At 46.5% G+C, this 15,344-nt stretch overlaps 1 protein-coding gene across 6 annotated transcripts in view; it reads left to right on the top strand.

The window, feature by feature from the left end:
- The window catches only part of Aff3 (ALF transcription elongation factor 3), a 444,599-nt gene that overhangs the window by 348,769 nt on the left and 80,486 nt on the right, over positions 1-15,344 (top strand). For all 6 annotated transcript variants that reach the window (XM_060369902.1, XM_060369901.1, XM_060369900.1 and 3 more), the window contains one exon: positions 6,102-6,153. In XM_060369902.1, coding sequence (XP_060225885.1) covers positions 6,102-6,153 — 52 coding nt within the window. The remainder of the gene's footprint in view (positions 1-6,101; positions 6,154-15,344) is intronic.

Genomic DNA, 15,344 nt, shown 5'->3' with positions numbered 1-15,344 from the left:
AGTGTCTGTGACCCCCGCCTGGACCCTCTGAGCCCCGCTGTACTGTCGGCCCTGGAAAGGACCCTGTTCTGACACATACTGTGTTCGCATCCACGTGCCCTTAGACACTCGGTCCGTAACGCCAGGGACACCAAGTTCAGAGACTCATTTTCCAGAAAGCTGTGTAACAAAGGGAGGAATGTAGAAATCTTCTTGGAGAGAAAGCATTTCCTGTTAAAGTGCTGCTCCTGAGCCTCTGTTGTCTTTTGAGTGAAATGATAGCATGCATTCAGCCCCTCTTTTCCGGTAATTCTCAGGAAGAAGTAATTTTAAAGTCTGATGTTTTGAGGGGGGGGGAGTGCAAGCTCACCACAGTGGTCTGTCTGCATTGCCCTTGTGGAAAAGGCGGAAAGTCTCCATGTCCTCACAAGCACACGGACAGCACGTGGTATCTGTGGGCTTTTGTTTTGTTTTGCTTTTAGGTGGAAGAATTATGGGATGCTCAAGGAAAGCCCCCCCCCCCAATATTCCTATCCTCCTTTCAAACTGATCCTTTTGGGGCTGCCAGCTCCAGTAGCTAGAATTCTAACTCCAAGCGAAAAGAACAACTGACGTACTTGAAAATATACAGGAAAAACCCCTAAGGGTTTCAGATAACCTCAGTGCTTCGCTGTGATTGTGCCCGTATTGTGCCCGTATTACACCCGAGAACAGGGAGCGGCTCAGGCAGAGGGAACAAGTGTGCCGACTCCCTTGGCCAGGTGGTCAGAATTTTACGAGATGCATTACAGGGTCGCCCGCTCCTGTTCTCTTAGGACACGACCCCTAAGTTGGCAGCCCGCAGCCTGTGCCTCCTGCGGGCCACTTGGGCTTAGCTCACTTTCCATTTCTGGGTGCTTCTGTGACGCCAGAGGTTACAGGGACACTGCATGTGTCACACAGACTCCTTGAATTGACAGCAAGATGGGTCAGTGCCACACTTCACTGACGCCACGAGCCACTAGGCGGCTGAGAGAAGAGCAAGGGAAATGGAGCTTCTGCTCCGCCACTGCACCGTTTGGAAGCTGTCACTTCCGCAGGCTTGTCCCCTGCACCCCGTCAGGCCATGTCAGAGATCTGAAAGAGACGAGGACAGAGGGCATGCCAGGAATTTGAACGCCCTCACCTTCTGACAGAGAAAGAAAAGAAAAAAAAAAAATGAAAATGTTACCTCATAGCCACATGTATCTGTTGAGCACTTGAAATGTGTATGTTATGATACAGAAATACACTGAGGTAGGTAAAAATGTGTCGGTCTCACCTACCTATTGTTAATATCACTATTAGAAAATGTCTCACATTATGTCTTCTGTTGGATGGCTTGAACAATGGCTACAAAGGTTTACCTCAGATCACTGGTGGCAGCGCTCAAGAAGACACATACTAAATACATACTGTCTGCTAACAGACCAGCCATTTATTGATGCTTAACAAATTATTCCTCAACTTAGTAGCTCAAGGTGACACCCATAATGTTACTGTTTCATGGGTGAAAAATGTGAGTGTGACTTCTTAGCTGGGTCCTCTGGTTCAGGGTCTGTCATGGGCCACAAACATAGTGCCAGCCAGGACCGGAGCCATCCCGGGGCTTGCCTGGAGAAAGATGTACCTACAGACTCACCATTGTGGAGACTGGCAGGTGGAAGTTCCTTGTAGGCTGTTTGGCTGAGAGTCTTGGTTGCTCGTTGGCATCAACCAGAGGCAGCCATCCTCATACCGTGACATCCTGCTGTGTCAGAGCAAGCAACGAGATGAACAAGGCAGCCTGCAGGAGTCACTACTGTCCGGATGCTTTCCTATCACTTTTGTCCTCTGGCCTCCAAGAGTCTCTTTCCTGGCACCAAAACCTCAGGGTTGGAATCCCTGGAGTGCTGTTTCTGTCTCCTGCTAACTAGATGCTGTCTTTCTCCAGCAGTCTGCCTGACCTGTGATAAGGGGAAGGAGCCAGCATCTTCAGAGCAATAAAAGGAGGTGGAGGCCATCCTACCCAGCTGTTTTGTTGTTGTTGTTTTAGCTGTGTGGCAACTGTATCTCAAGAGAGTAAACACTTCCTGGCACTCAGAGAGCTAGTCAGTGACAGAAATCAAACTGAAATGCAGGTCAGCCTGGCAGCTGCCTTAAAGTCCAACCCTTCAGCAGCAGCTCTGGCTGTGTAGTCTTGATCCTCATCTCCTTTGACTTCTCCTCACTGGTGACATGTAAATGAAGGTGCTCTCGGGAAAGGCAGCTGACTGAATTACGGCTACGCATGCTCAGCCAGTGTCTTCCCGGGGAATGGCACCCTTCCCAAGGGAGACTGGCTTTGGGGAGGATCATTTGGGGGTGGAATTGAAAAGCAGTTCCTGTGAGAGGGTGAGCCTCGGTAGCAGCTACACTCGGTAAGGAGGGAAGAGGCCATGAGATGCCATTGTCTCTAGGCAGCAACAAGCCCGTGAACATAAGAAGCAGGTACTTGTCCACTCCGAGGTGGCCACGGCGGGAGCAGGACAGGTCGAGGGAGGGAGGTGTGAGCAAACACCGCCTCACTCTGAACCACATCGGGTCAAGCAATGTAGAGAACCGTGACACAGAACACATTCTGACCGGACATTGCCAGGCCACCTGGACCACCCTGTCTTGACCCTGCGGTCTCCACTTGCCCTCACTCATCCGTCTTCATCTGGGAAGAAGTTGGTCCTCACTGGCCTCCTCAATTCCTAGTTCCCAGGATGCTGTAGGCAGAGTTGTTCCAAATAACTGCAGATGCGAAGGCGGCCACCTGTTAGTGAAAATTACCCAACAGGAACGTGGGACTTCAGAAAGAAAATGAGATGGCTGATATTCCCTCCAGTGTTCTAAGGCCCGGGCACCCTGCTGAGGCACGCCTGCAGAGGCTTAGGCCTGTCTAACATAGACTGTGCTGGCTGGTTGGCTTTTATTTCTAATTTCACATATTTGAATCATGTTCTTCCCCCTGCTTCACTTCCCTAGCTACCCAGCCTTCTCTCTTCCCCTCTCCCTCCCTTCCTCCGTTCCTGCCTCCCTCTCTCTAAAACAAAAAGAAGACATCAGAGCCTATAAGATAAAGCCATACCAAAACAAAACAAAAATTACGCACGCACCAACAGAGCTCTTTTTGCGTCAGCTCCTCTTGGGCATGTAGCCTGCCCTGAGGTGCGCTGGTATACCAGTGGCATTCCATCAGAGAAAGCCGGTTCTCTCTCTCCCATCAGGCAGCAATTGCAAATCGTACTAGCTGGTTTCATGTCAGCTTGACACAGCTAGAACCCTTTGGGAAGAGGAAATCTCCATCGAGGAAATGCCGCGCCTGATCGGCCTGTGAGAAGGTCTGTTGGGCATTTTCCTCATTGACGATCCTGTGGGAGGGCCTAGGCCACTGTAGGAGCACCCCTGGGTTGTTCATCATGGATGCTGCGTGAAAGTGCACTGAGCAAGCCTTGGGAAGCAAGCCAGAAAGCAGCACTCCTCCATGGCCTCTGCGTCAGCTCCTGCCTCCAGGTTCCTGCCTTGAGTTTCTGCCCAGACTTCTCTGCATGACAGATTACAAGCTGCAAGATGGAATAAACCCTTTCCTTCTCAGGTTGCTTTTAATCGTGGTGTTTTATCACTACCATGGTAAATCTAAGGATTAGGCCACTGTGAAATACTAATTGCTAGAATAGATATCTGCATATGTGAATATATTTAAGGAAGATTCGCACACATTTTCTCTGACTAGACATAGACATGAACTCACAGACAGTCTCAGATTGATGGAGGCAGCAGCAGTGAGTGTTGCCGTCTGAAAAACAGCTCAATTAAAACTCAGATTTGTCTTAAAGCCATTAAAATGTGGCAAAATGAAACAAACTTTAAATGAAAGACTGAAGCATCTTGGAGAGCCTGAAATGAAAATTAACACAAGGAAATACCATTGAAAAAAATAAATAAATAAACCCTGCTCCACAGAGCAGCTTCATTACACCCTGAGGTGAGGCCCCTACTGTGCTGGTCAGCAGCTCCTCAGTGGGGTGAAGCGAAGCAGGGGAGCAATGGGCACCCGTTACAGACTGTTGTTTCTACTCCAGGAGACACAGGTCCCAGAAAAGTAGGCAGCAGCTGTGGTAAAGCTCTCATGCTTCTAAAAGAAAATAATTCTTGTGGGAGGTTGGGTAGTCAGATGTTAAGTTGCAGAGCTTACAGCCAAGTCCTTCTTGTGAGAGTCCTGAATTTGCCCAGAAGCAGGGTAGCCGACTGTGCTAGGATTTATAGCCAGAGCATAAATACTTGAAAGCACTGAGAAATGGGTATAATGGCCTTTTTTTTTTTTTTAATTTACTACAACACAAGGCTGAAAACTCCAGCTTCATGGTCCCTCTGGTTAGACTTCCACTCTGGCCTCAATTTTTAAAAGTCTAATTTTACCGTGTGTTTTTATGTCAACATCTTTGCTGTCATTAAAGTGTACCTCAGTAACTTCTGCCAACCAGTGAGCAGCCACTGACTCCCAAGGGCAGGCCTTCCTGGATGCTGGGCTGACAGGCGTGTTTTCTGGCCCCTGTAGACCTAAATCAACTTTTAGAGGCTGAAACATATTTCCTCCACCATAGTCACGATGTTATATCATTCCAGAAAGACCTGAATGGAGAGGGCTCGGCCTGGTGTGCGGGCTGGGTTGGGACATCTTTGTTTCCCATTGTGTTTACCTGTATGAGTTTCCCTGTTGACTCACCATCAGTACCCCCTTGATTGGTTCTAGAACCTTCCTCAGATACCAGAATCCGAGAACACTCCAGACCCTTCTGTAAAATGGACTTGCATGAGACCAACATCCATCTTTCCTGGCTTTAAATTTTGCCTAGAGCACTTAGAACCCCTAATGTCATGTGGATGCTGTGCTCTGCCCTGTGGACAGGAAATGACGGCCCAAGCGTGCACATGTTCAGTTGCCAATGTTCTTCCAAATGATTTTGATCCAGTAGAAAATATTTGTTTTGTTTTGTTTTTTTCTTCTCTGTGAGATGGAAGCAACAATTTTATTTCTTAGACTCAGGATCTCCAGGTATAACCTTCCACAGGGTGAACAAGGGGCCTTACGTCACCTGCCCCCAAAGCTGACACATTTCAAGGAGAGCAGAGTCCCCCGTCTACTCCCCAAGTCGCTGAAATGACATTGAAAGCCAGGTATCTGCCTCTAGTTGGCCTGTAACTGACCTTTACGGCCGTCAGCACATTTGGTGGCAGGCTTCAGAAGCTGACTTCAAGGAAGACATTGAGGTCTTTAAACACAAGAACGCAGCAGCTTGCAGACCAGTGTCTGGAGCCCGGGGCTCTCTGCCAGGGCACTCTTCCTTCTCCCAGGCAGAACAGCTCTGTGTGCAGAGCACATTTGGGGGAGCGCGTTTCTGAGCAATGGGCAAATCTGAAAACAGCTGCACTGCAGAAAACCAACTGCAGTGAGGCTGAAGAGAACAGTTTCCATCACTGAGAATGGACGGGTGTGAAGTGGCATCGCTTTGTCCACTGTCTGACTTTGTGGACTCACTGCGTATGTCGGGACGCACGGGAACGGCTGTTGGCCTGAGGGAGGAGCCCTCCTAGGCTCCTCAGAATTGCCCTGCTATTCATTGCCTTCTGCTCAGCACCTCATAGAGCAGATAACTTCTTCAGCCCTTGGGCTGTCAGGGGGCCCTATAGAAATGTCACGTGACTCAAGACTATGGCTGCAGGACCCTCGGCAGAATTCTTTCTTTACCATGAGTTACCCCCTGCCCCCCAGTTGGGACTAAAGACACAAGCCAGTTCTTAGGCCTGGAAAACATTGAACAAACAAGTGTAAAATTTAGGCTTGCCAGGGAACAACCCCTGTTTGGTTCTGTTTCCTAAAACTGCCAGCTCCGGAGGAGCCCCATCACTCCCTGTGGTGGTCATGAGGGTCAGTGTTCGTGCTGTGACAGTCTTCTCTCCTAAAAACATCCAAGGAAAAGCGCTTACAATACACGTGGGAGGGAGAGTGGGGCGAAGGGCACGATACTGAAAGGCCGTGCCCCAGCATGGACAGGCGGTGGCTCTAAGGACCTGCATCTTTCTGTTCCTTCCCACAGGATGCTGGAAGATGACCTGAAGCTGAGCAGTGATGACGAAGACAGTGAGCAGGTAAGGTTGCCTTTTGTGTTGCTGTCTTGTAGGTAAGGCACACATGAGGGTAAACTGAGTCACAGAGGCACTGGAACCACACTGTCCAGTCTGTGCTACCAGACATTGTGCTGCCACTCACGAGCTGCTTTGCATTTGGGCCACTCTGTTGAAATGTCTTGAACTCGGTCCCCATTAAAAGCTTTCATTTTTTTAATGACACAGAGCCCAAGAAGTATGTTTCTAACAAAACTAACAGAGTCAGGCTTGCTTCCCTAGAAATAGGTCCCTCCTTTCTTTCTTCTTCTTCTGGCAAAGATAACTGGCCTTCTTGAGATCAGGCATGTGACCTTACTCTCGTCAGCATGCGGCAGGGAGGCTGTACCATTAAATATTGAGAAGCCTTATACAGATATTATTAACAGTGAGAAGGCGCGGACTCAGAGGTGAGCGGAGATGATGAATAAAAAATAATCACGCGCCGTCTTGGCTGTTTGTCTTCAATGATAAATGTGCTTGAAATAGTCTCTTTTGCTGTTGATTTACCAGCTGGAGACATCAGTCAGGGGGCTATAAATACTCTTGTGATCAGTCTGTTAAGGTGAAAAAATACCCACTTAACATTCATCACATTCGCTTCGGCATCTCGGGAAACATTTTTATTTTAAAGCAGATTTCAAAACACTAGAGGCAGATTTTCCTACATCTCTTTCATTTACCCCATCACCTCTATTGCATTTTGTGGGATTTGGATGAACAGGATGGGTTAAGGAGGCAGTTTAGAGAGTTCTCTTTCTTATGCCATCTTTGAACGTTAGGGTAAACGCACGCGCCACTCAGTTGATTTTGAAATAGTGACATCGATTCCCAGGTATCATGAAATGTTGTGTATGTGGTTTACTGTCTAGATGTGCAAATACAAATAACGTTTATCGGCAGCAAGCAAAGGAGAGACGAGTCAGAGGCTCATGGCTAACAAGTGGTGCTCAGCAGAACGTGGGCACGGATGGGGTTGCCAAAGGCTTGCTCCTCTCTTTGTGAGACAAGCTAAAGCACAAGGATAAGAGAGGACTCCTCGAAGCTCAGAACCTGCTTGGCAGACAGAGCAGCCCAGGAGGGGACAGTTAGCTGGGCAGAAAGGGCGTCAGGCTTTGAGAGCTTTAGAGATGGAGTCATTTGTTTCTAGAAGTCTACCCCAGGCAGTCAGACACCCACAGCTCAGCAGTCATAACAGAAAGTCACCTCTGATTTGGTTTTCTCATCTATGTGACCAGAAGAAAATGATTTCATCTCTCTTTTATACCATGGAGGGGTTCAGCTAGGTACCAAATGGGTTAAGTCTTCTCAAGCATGATATTTGTTTATAGTTTATATTAGAAAAAGGCATTCACAGGCTAAACAGTTCCTAGAGCTGTTTGCAGGAAATTCTCCAGTGAAAACACAATTTAAGAAACTCGCTATTAATGTTGAACTATGACATTCTCTAAAATCTACTTTCCAGTATACAGCCGTCGGTAACACTGTACCATGAGCATAGGGGTCAGGCCGTTCCTCTTGCCTTTCGGCCCTTGTATATATTTACTGTTTTTGTAAAAGGAACAGTCAGCATGAATTGTTTTTAGACAGTAATCCCTAACTTATCAACAAAACTCTGGACAGTGTTTTTGCATTTGATAATTAAAGTTAAATTGTCAGCATTAAGTTGTCCTATGTTATGATCATAAAATCCTAACTCCCCAGTTTTTACTGATTAAATTTATTTGGTAATTCCATGCATGCAATAGTGTATTCTGTTAGAGACCGGTGAGCTCACTTTTGGTACACCACTGAAGACAATGACTGTCTCCCCCCACCCCGGATTCCATCAGTTGCCAGTAGTTCAGCAGGGAAAAGATGGGGTCCCCTGACTCCTTTCTGATCTGTGATGGCTGTTAGCAGGCTGTTTTTTTCACCCTCCCAGATTAGGCTGCCATGGCTTCTGTGAGATCACGGTCTTGGGGATGGGTAGATCATGCCCCGAAGACAGAGCTTCCATCCCTTCCCTGTCTGCTCTTACATTCTTTCTACTTCATTGTCCTTGGTGCTCCCTGAGCCTTGGAGAGATGCCCTGCTTTTAGAAGACTAATGATTCTAGTTTCACCCCTGAAAACATGCGGCCTGTGTGTACGGTAAGCACACACACACATTTCATTTCTCTGACACCGACATGATGACACGTTTTTTCCAGTTATTTTTTTTCCAGGTATAATCAGAATTCACCTCTTTCCCAGAAATCTTTTTTAAAAATTTTTTACATATTTCTCTGCCTAAGGAAACAACTAGTTGTCTATGTAAATATTAGTCCAGATGGCCTATGTGGTCACCTTAAAAACAAACCAACAAACAAGCAAAAACCCTGATGTCCTTGAGAGTCTCAGGACGCCGTGCAGTCAGCCTCACACTCTGTGCATTTGAACACACCTTTCTCTAGTCACCTTTCCCCCAGCTGCCTTTGTGCTCTTACAGATGAAGACAGGGGTCTGGTTCAGCAGTGAGAACTGCTGAAGCCTTGCTGCGGGTTCCAGTCCCTGCTCAGCCACTGCGCAGCTGGGCAGCGTTAAAAGCCCACCTTTCCAACCACAAAGGCTTTCAGTGCTCTGCCTGTGAAACGGGAAATCGCCACGTCAGTTGCTCTTCTTGATGCTGTGACAAAACACCTTCAAAAGCAGCTCAAGGACAAGAGGATTTATTTGGGCTCACAGTTTGAAGGCACACAATCCAGATATGGCAGTGGGATCCTGAGGCCACTGGCCGCAGAAAAGATGAAGATATGTGGTGAATGAATGAGAATGACACCCAGCATGGGCCTACACAACGCGCGCACGCACACGCACACACACGCACACACACACACACACACACACACACTCTTAAATGCACACACCATGTTATTCACCCTTCTGTGGTGGCTAATATTGGATTAAATAGACATGGTGCCACTGTTTTATACTTTTTCTCCGTTAATGTCCTGTCATTACTTCCATCACAGCTTGGCAAACATGGACAGTATGGAATCTAATTTTTCTGACCTCTGGAGTTTTGTGGGAGTGTCTCCCACATTAACCCAGGCAGACCTTGAGCTTTTAGCAGCCGTGGTCCCTCCGTTTCTCCAACGTCAGGCTTCCTAGAAAAAGTTGAGTCCTGCCCTCTATCTTTGTCTCCACACTGGCTCATCTGTACCCTGGCTCATCTGCCTGACACATCCCGCTCTCCTTTTCCTCCGGTGTCAGCCTCCTTCCATCCTGCTACAAGAGGATGCTGCCCTGGTCCCACCAAAGGTTTGGCTCATTTCCTCTGCCTCTGTGAAACCTGCTCTTCACCATGCCTTTTCCTTTAGGGATAACGCTTCTGTTACGGCTGCTCTTGGGAACCACAGATACCTGTCTCTTCATCCCTTGCCTTAGCAGAAAAGTGGCATTGTTGACCACTCTTGTTCACTGCTTCCTTGAAGCGGTCTCTCACCTCTGCCCCACCCTTCCCCTGTTAATCTCCCTCCCCTCCCCCTCTCACCTCTGCCCCTCCTCTCTGCCTGCCCCTTCTCCTAATGCTCTCTGCTGACTACCTATTCTCCACATACCTGGCAGCTGACAATATTCATTCCTGCATTTTTTTTTCTAGTTCTGCTCTTTTTGGGTATCCTTTTTCCCCATCATGACCTTCCATTTTTATATAATGGCAACTTCCATGTAGCCTCAACTCAGCACTGTCCTGAACCACAGACATACTTGGTTGTCTCCATTTGGTTGTCTCACAGGCATTCTAGACTCCAGCCATGCCAAATAACTTCCAGCTTTCGTCCACTCTTACACAAATATGTTTGTCGTGTGATTGTTCCCGTTTCCAGAGCTAGTATGGCTGGATGCCCACTGCTCAAGCCTGAAGTCACAGGGCTCAAGTCTTGATAACCCCTTGTTCCTCATGCAAATGCTCCTCTAATTTCTATAACTTTAACTTCCAAAATTAAATATCAGTCTACCCACCTCCTCCCATCCTTACTAGCTTAAACCAGCTTGTATGAACTGTTACCTTTCTGTTCTCTGACATCTGTAGTACAGTTTGTCCTCAGTGATCCCTTAACATTTTATATCAGAGCAAACCATTTTTTTAAGTTTTATTTATGGCTTATATTGATGTGTGTGCACCTCACGCATGCCGTATCCGTGGAAGCCAGGAGAGGGCATCGGATCCCCTAGAGCTGGAGTTAACAGGCGCTTGTGTGCTGCCCAGTGTGCGTGCTGGTAACCAGACATCAGTCCTGTGCAAGAGCAGCAAGTGCTCAACTCGGAGGCCAGCTCTCTGGCTCGCAATTCATTTTTTTGATCTAAACTCCGAAAAGGGTTTCCTCTCCCACCTGTAGAGAAATGGAGCACTCACAGCCTAGCCTCCATTAACCTGCAGCCTGCCCTTGGCCACACCTGCAGTTTGGCCTTGTCCATACCTGCAGCCTGGCCTCCATTAGCCTGCAGCCTGCCCTTGGCCATACCTTCTCTTCCTCTTGAGCTTTTTCCAGCACTTCAGCTTCATGGGCCCTCCTTCAGCTCCTTAACAAGCCATGCTCAGCCGCCTGGAGGATTCCACAGTCTCTGCTCTGCTTTGCCTGGTTGACACCTGTGCATACTCAGGGTACCTCCTCAGAGAGACCCTAGCATATCCTTTTTCTCAGTGATATTGCTCTTTCCCTTGGACCTCATCCTGAGTTTAGTTATATTGTATATGTTTCATTTTGACAGTAACTATTTCTGTCAACAAAGCTGTAAGATCCCTGAGGACAGAGACTGTCTGGCTCAGTGGAGGTGCTTTCTGTTGAGTGGATCCATAAATAAATCCAGGTCGCTGTCTTAAATCAGGTTCTTCCCTGTGGACTAGAATCAGAAGGAAAGATGACCTTTGTTTTGCCTTTATTCCTTTTACTAAACACTGATTTTTGTTGTTATTCAAATTTTAAACATTAAATAAACATGCTGAGTAACAGGAGAAAAATTTAAGACCCAATATCATAAAAGAGCTATCCACGAATTCACAAGCAACCTGCGGAGGCAAGAAAAAGTGTTTATTCTAGCTGCGTAGGAATCCTGAACCCATTTCCTACACCCACTCATCTTAGGCCAAGCAATGCTAAGCTTGCAATTTTTTTGACTTATCTCAAGCTGGAGGCCCTAAGGCCTAGAGGGTGGGACCCCTCATTGTCTCTCTCAAAGGCAACAGAATTTTAATTGTTAACTTGATAAGGTTTACCGGATAAGTTGGCTGTGACACCTTTGAAATGACAGCATACTGTCATGGTGGTTCTCAGACTTTGTGATAAAGTTTGAGCAGATCTGAGAATCAAGTTCCTTGTTTGTATGTAACAGATTCCATTTGGCTAGGGACTCAGGAAACCACATGAAAGGATCCCTGAAGGCAATAAAGCCTTAAAGGAATGATGTGATGGATTTGAAGGGCGGAGGGAGGGAGGGGATGTAATGCATGTGTCTTTCCATTTGGTCAAAAGTGATCTCTACCTCCTGAGTTTGGCAAAGCTTAGGAAGTGAAACAGAATAAATCTCTAGACAGAATCATCGTGGCCGAGGCATGAGGAAGGGACACATGGCTGAGACTTTTGGCAAGCTGTAGCTGAGATGGTGTCAGCCGCAAGCAGGGCTTCCGAGATGAAAATCCATCGCTCAGGGAGACTGAGGGAGCCGTGATACACACGGAATGGCGGCATCTGTGCCTGAAGCCCCGAGTAATCCCATTATCCACACAGATTGGGCAGCCTTTTCGTTTTAATTATATAAGTGCATTTTTCTCTTTAAATGAGTGTAGTTTATCCACTTAAACTGACTGTTTTAATTTTACAGGCAGCAATCATTGAATTTAATCTGTAGAGGGGAATTTCTCTATTGGCCTAATTGATTTCTCAACACAATGAAAGGAAAGTTACCTTTTAATCCCCAATCAATATTTGGAGAGCATACAATTAATTTAATAGATATCTATGTCATTAACATAACTCTGCAAGCTAAAGAGGCAATTATTTTCTTATTTATAATGCAGAGGGTAATGATCTTGTCTGTCAGGAAGACTCTAAAGCCTCGTGTCTCTAGCGTGTCCAGACTGTAGGTGAGGCCCTGCTGAGCCCCAACACGAGATAAGAGCCATTGTATTTTATTTGGTCTCTGATGTAGTGGCAAAGAAATAGTCCCGTCTCAGTTCTCAGCTCCGGCCTGTAGAGATCACTGATGAGTCATCCCAGTGTGGGGTAAACTATTAAAAGCAGATTTCTGCCCATCCCCCCCACCTCTGGCTTCTTTTTAATATGACAAGTACATAACAGAAAGCAGAGCTTTGAAAACACTGAAAACTTTAAAGGCATTGACAGTGCATGCCCATCGGTGAGCACACGATGAAGAAACTGAATGGAAGACAGCCAGGAAGTAGAGGTCTGCACAGTCCAATCCCACGAGGTGCCTTTTTCTTCTCAGCGTCAGCTTGGTTGATGTGGAGGCTCTTGGCCTATGAAAATTTATTACACACAGAGTCGATCTGCATTCAGTCAAGTCTGAATAAATAGAGTCATTGTGCATGTCTGGGATTTGTGGCCAGAGTTCATCCAGTCAGCGTGACATTCACATCCCAGGAGATTCATAAAAGCCAACTCCCTGGTATGTGCTCTTGAATCCTGCCAAAACTGTGTGGAATTATATAAACAGGGGTTGAAGCAGTAATCAGGACCAGGTTTTGGGGGGCAAAGCTCCAAAATCAAGTTTCTCTTCCATGAGAAATGACGTGCATTAGAGATGTTATTTGTATGCAAACAAGAGCTAGACAACTTTTGCATAAATCGTTCCCAGAATAGTCTTAAATGCCTACTAAGCCCCACATGTCCATGCAAGCTGCCAGCTTATTGCTGAAGATGAATTACACATTAGTAATACTTGCTGTGATAATTTAGCCACACAAACCTTAAGTAAATTTTCAGTGCCAAGAGAGCCTCCTTGCTGAAGGACTGTGCAAAGACCCATACCCCTTTTGTCCATACTGCAGAAGTTCCTGGTTTAAAGCCACGAGGAGCACAGGAGTGGGGAGGAAGAGAGGCCTGTATCAGGATTTGTTTCTAGTCTTGTACCCACATACCTGAGGAAACACTCGATTTGATAGCGCTGCTGAGTTACTTTCCCCTCTGTGTGAGAATACAGTAACGACAGTTGGAGACACGTGCCTATCGGAGCCTTGTCGTGCCTGTCTGGGAATGGCATCTGAACTGTCAGTCACAATCAAGGACGAAAATGTCAGAGTGCAGCAGGAGGGTGGCCTTGCTTATCAGCCCTAAAGCTCACTCAGTCAGGTAATTCCATCTTGTAAACAAACTTTTACTCTCACCCAAAGTAAGTGAAAATTTCATTATCAGATTACAGAAACCTGTGTAAGCATTTATAAAAAGCCCCAGGTCGGCCAGGGGGAGAGAAGAAGCCAAATTCCTCTCTTTCCGTTCTAATCAGCTGTAATTTCCAAACTTGAAATAGTTCACTTAAGTATCACTGCCCAGGAATGTGCGAAGCCCTGGGTGCTGTTCCCTAATGTTTTAGAGACTTTGGGGCTTAGGCAGGGTTTGTGTAAGCCCAGGCAGAAGAGTATGGCTCAGCAAATGAAAATCTGAAAAGTGAGAAACTTACGCACATTTTGTAAAAACTAAAAGATGGTGCAATGGATGTACAAAAGCAAGTGACGAACACAGACAGGGGCCATGGGCTTCACTAAGGTTGCAGAAGTCACACAAGGAGCTACATTTTTTTTAACTAAGGCAAGGTTTCGTTAATAACAGATGTCAGTACCACCCACATGGACCCTCCATTCTGAGAGCTCAGGGAGACAGAGCTGATGGACTGTTCCTCTCCAGCATAGCTTTCAGCAGGACTGTTAGTTGGCAACAAAAGTGGAATTCTCCCTTTAGCTGGGAGGAGTGACCTTTGTCTTGTGACTTTGATGGTGGAGTTGGGGGATTTTTATTGTTGATTTCTTCGTTAGTTCTTTGGGAGTCAGGGTTCAGGGTGTCTGTGTGTACTATCACGTCTCTCCAGGTGTGGAGGTGCCCTACAGCAGAGGAATTACCTGCAGTTGGGCATTCAGGCTCTTGGTCCAGATAAGCATTTGGAAAGTTTTGTTTTCATTTTGTTGTCCTGGTTTTTCTTCGTGTGTGCGTGGGGCTGGTTATCTCCTAAGCACAGCTTTTTCTAGGGAGACTCTTAGCCTATGGAAGCACAGAGATGAAGCATTTTTGTCACTTGTAGGCTCTTGGTATTTTCCAGTTCTGTCCAGACCAGCTCTGCAGCCCACAGGTTGTGTTGAACGGAATAAAACCATCTCTAAGAAATAGATCATACAGTTGTTAGAACTGGTCCAGGGCACTCCCTCAGGTGAGCTAGATTCCCAGACAGAGCCCTCAAAGTGTTAGAAGTATGTTTGGGTGCAAAGAAAGAGACCACCGTTCCAACTGAAGGGTCTGGACATAGCAAGCTTAGCTCAGCTTTCTGAGCATGCCCTGAAACAGAAAATGCATTTGATTTTTATTCTCATTCAGTGGTTGGGCTCAGACCTCACAATCTTATTCATTTAGAATCAGCTAATAACACATGAAGGGCTGCAGCCCTAAGGAGAAAAGTATTACTGCCCAAGGCCATCGAAGTTCCAGAACAGAGCTTTGGACCTTTATGTAAACAAATGTCTCACTGACCGGGGATGATTAAAACAGTTGCATAAAAGTCTTACCAGCTGAGGAGGATAAAAAGATTTTAATTCCTTGTCCTACACCCAAGTTCTATAGTATTTGATTTTACAAAAAAAGACTCATATTTGGTATTTCTGACCACTACTGACACATGGGAGGTTCCGGTGAGCCAGGATTTCTCTCTGGGGAGGGTGGGCCATCACTGTCCCTGGGTTTACCTTCCCTCAGGCTAGACTTTGCTTTTTAAAGTGCAAGGGCCGTTCTGAGGAGAGTGTGCACTCTTGTGGCTGTAGAGCCGTGTTCATATAGGAAGCGAAAATCCAAACCCCAGTAACAAGCTCGGAACTGTTTCTGCTTCCTCTTGCATAATTGGCTTGGAAAGTACAATGGAATACTTCCTAACCATTCAAAACTTTTTTTTTTTTCTCAAACACTGGGTATGTTTTTCAGTAGAAGAGTTTGGATG

This window comes from Meriones unguiculatus, chromosome 16 (assembly GCF_030254825.1).
Source record: "Meriones unguiculatus strain TT.TT164.6M chromosome 16, Bangor_MerUng_6.1, whole genome shotgun sequence".
In the NCBI taxonomy this organism is placed as follows: domain Eukaryota; kingdom Metazoa; phylum Chordata; class Mammalia; order Rodentia; family Muridae; genus Meriones; species Meriones unguiculatus.
The sequence above is the reverse complement of the archived record's forward strand: the minus strand, read 5'-3'. Positions and strand labels throughout refer to the sequence as shown.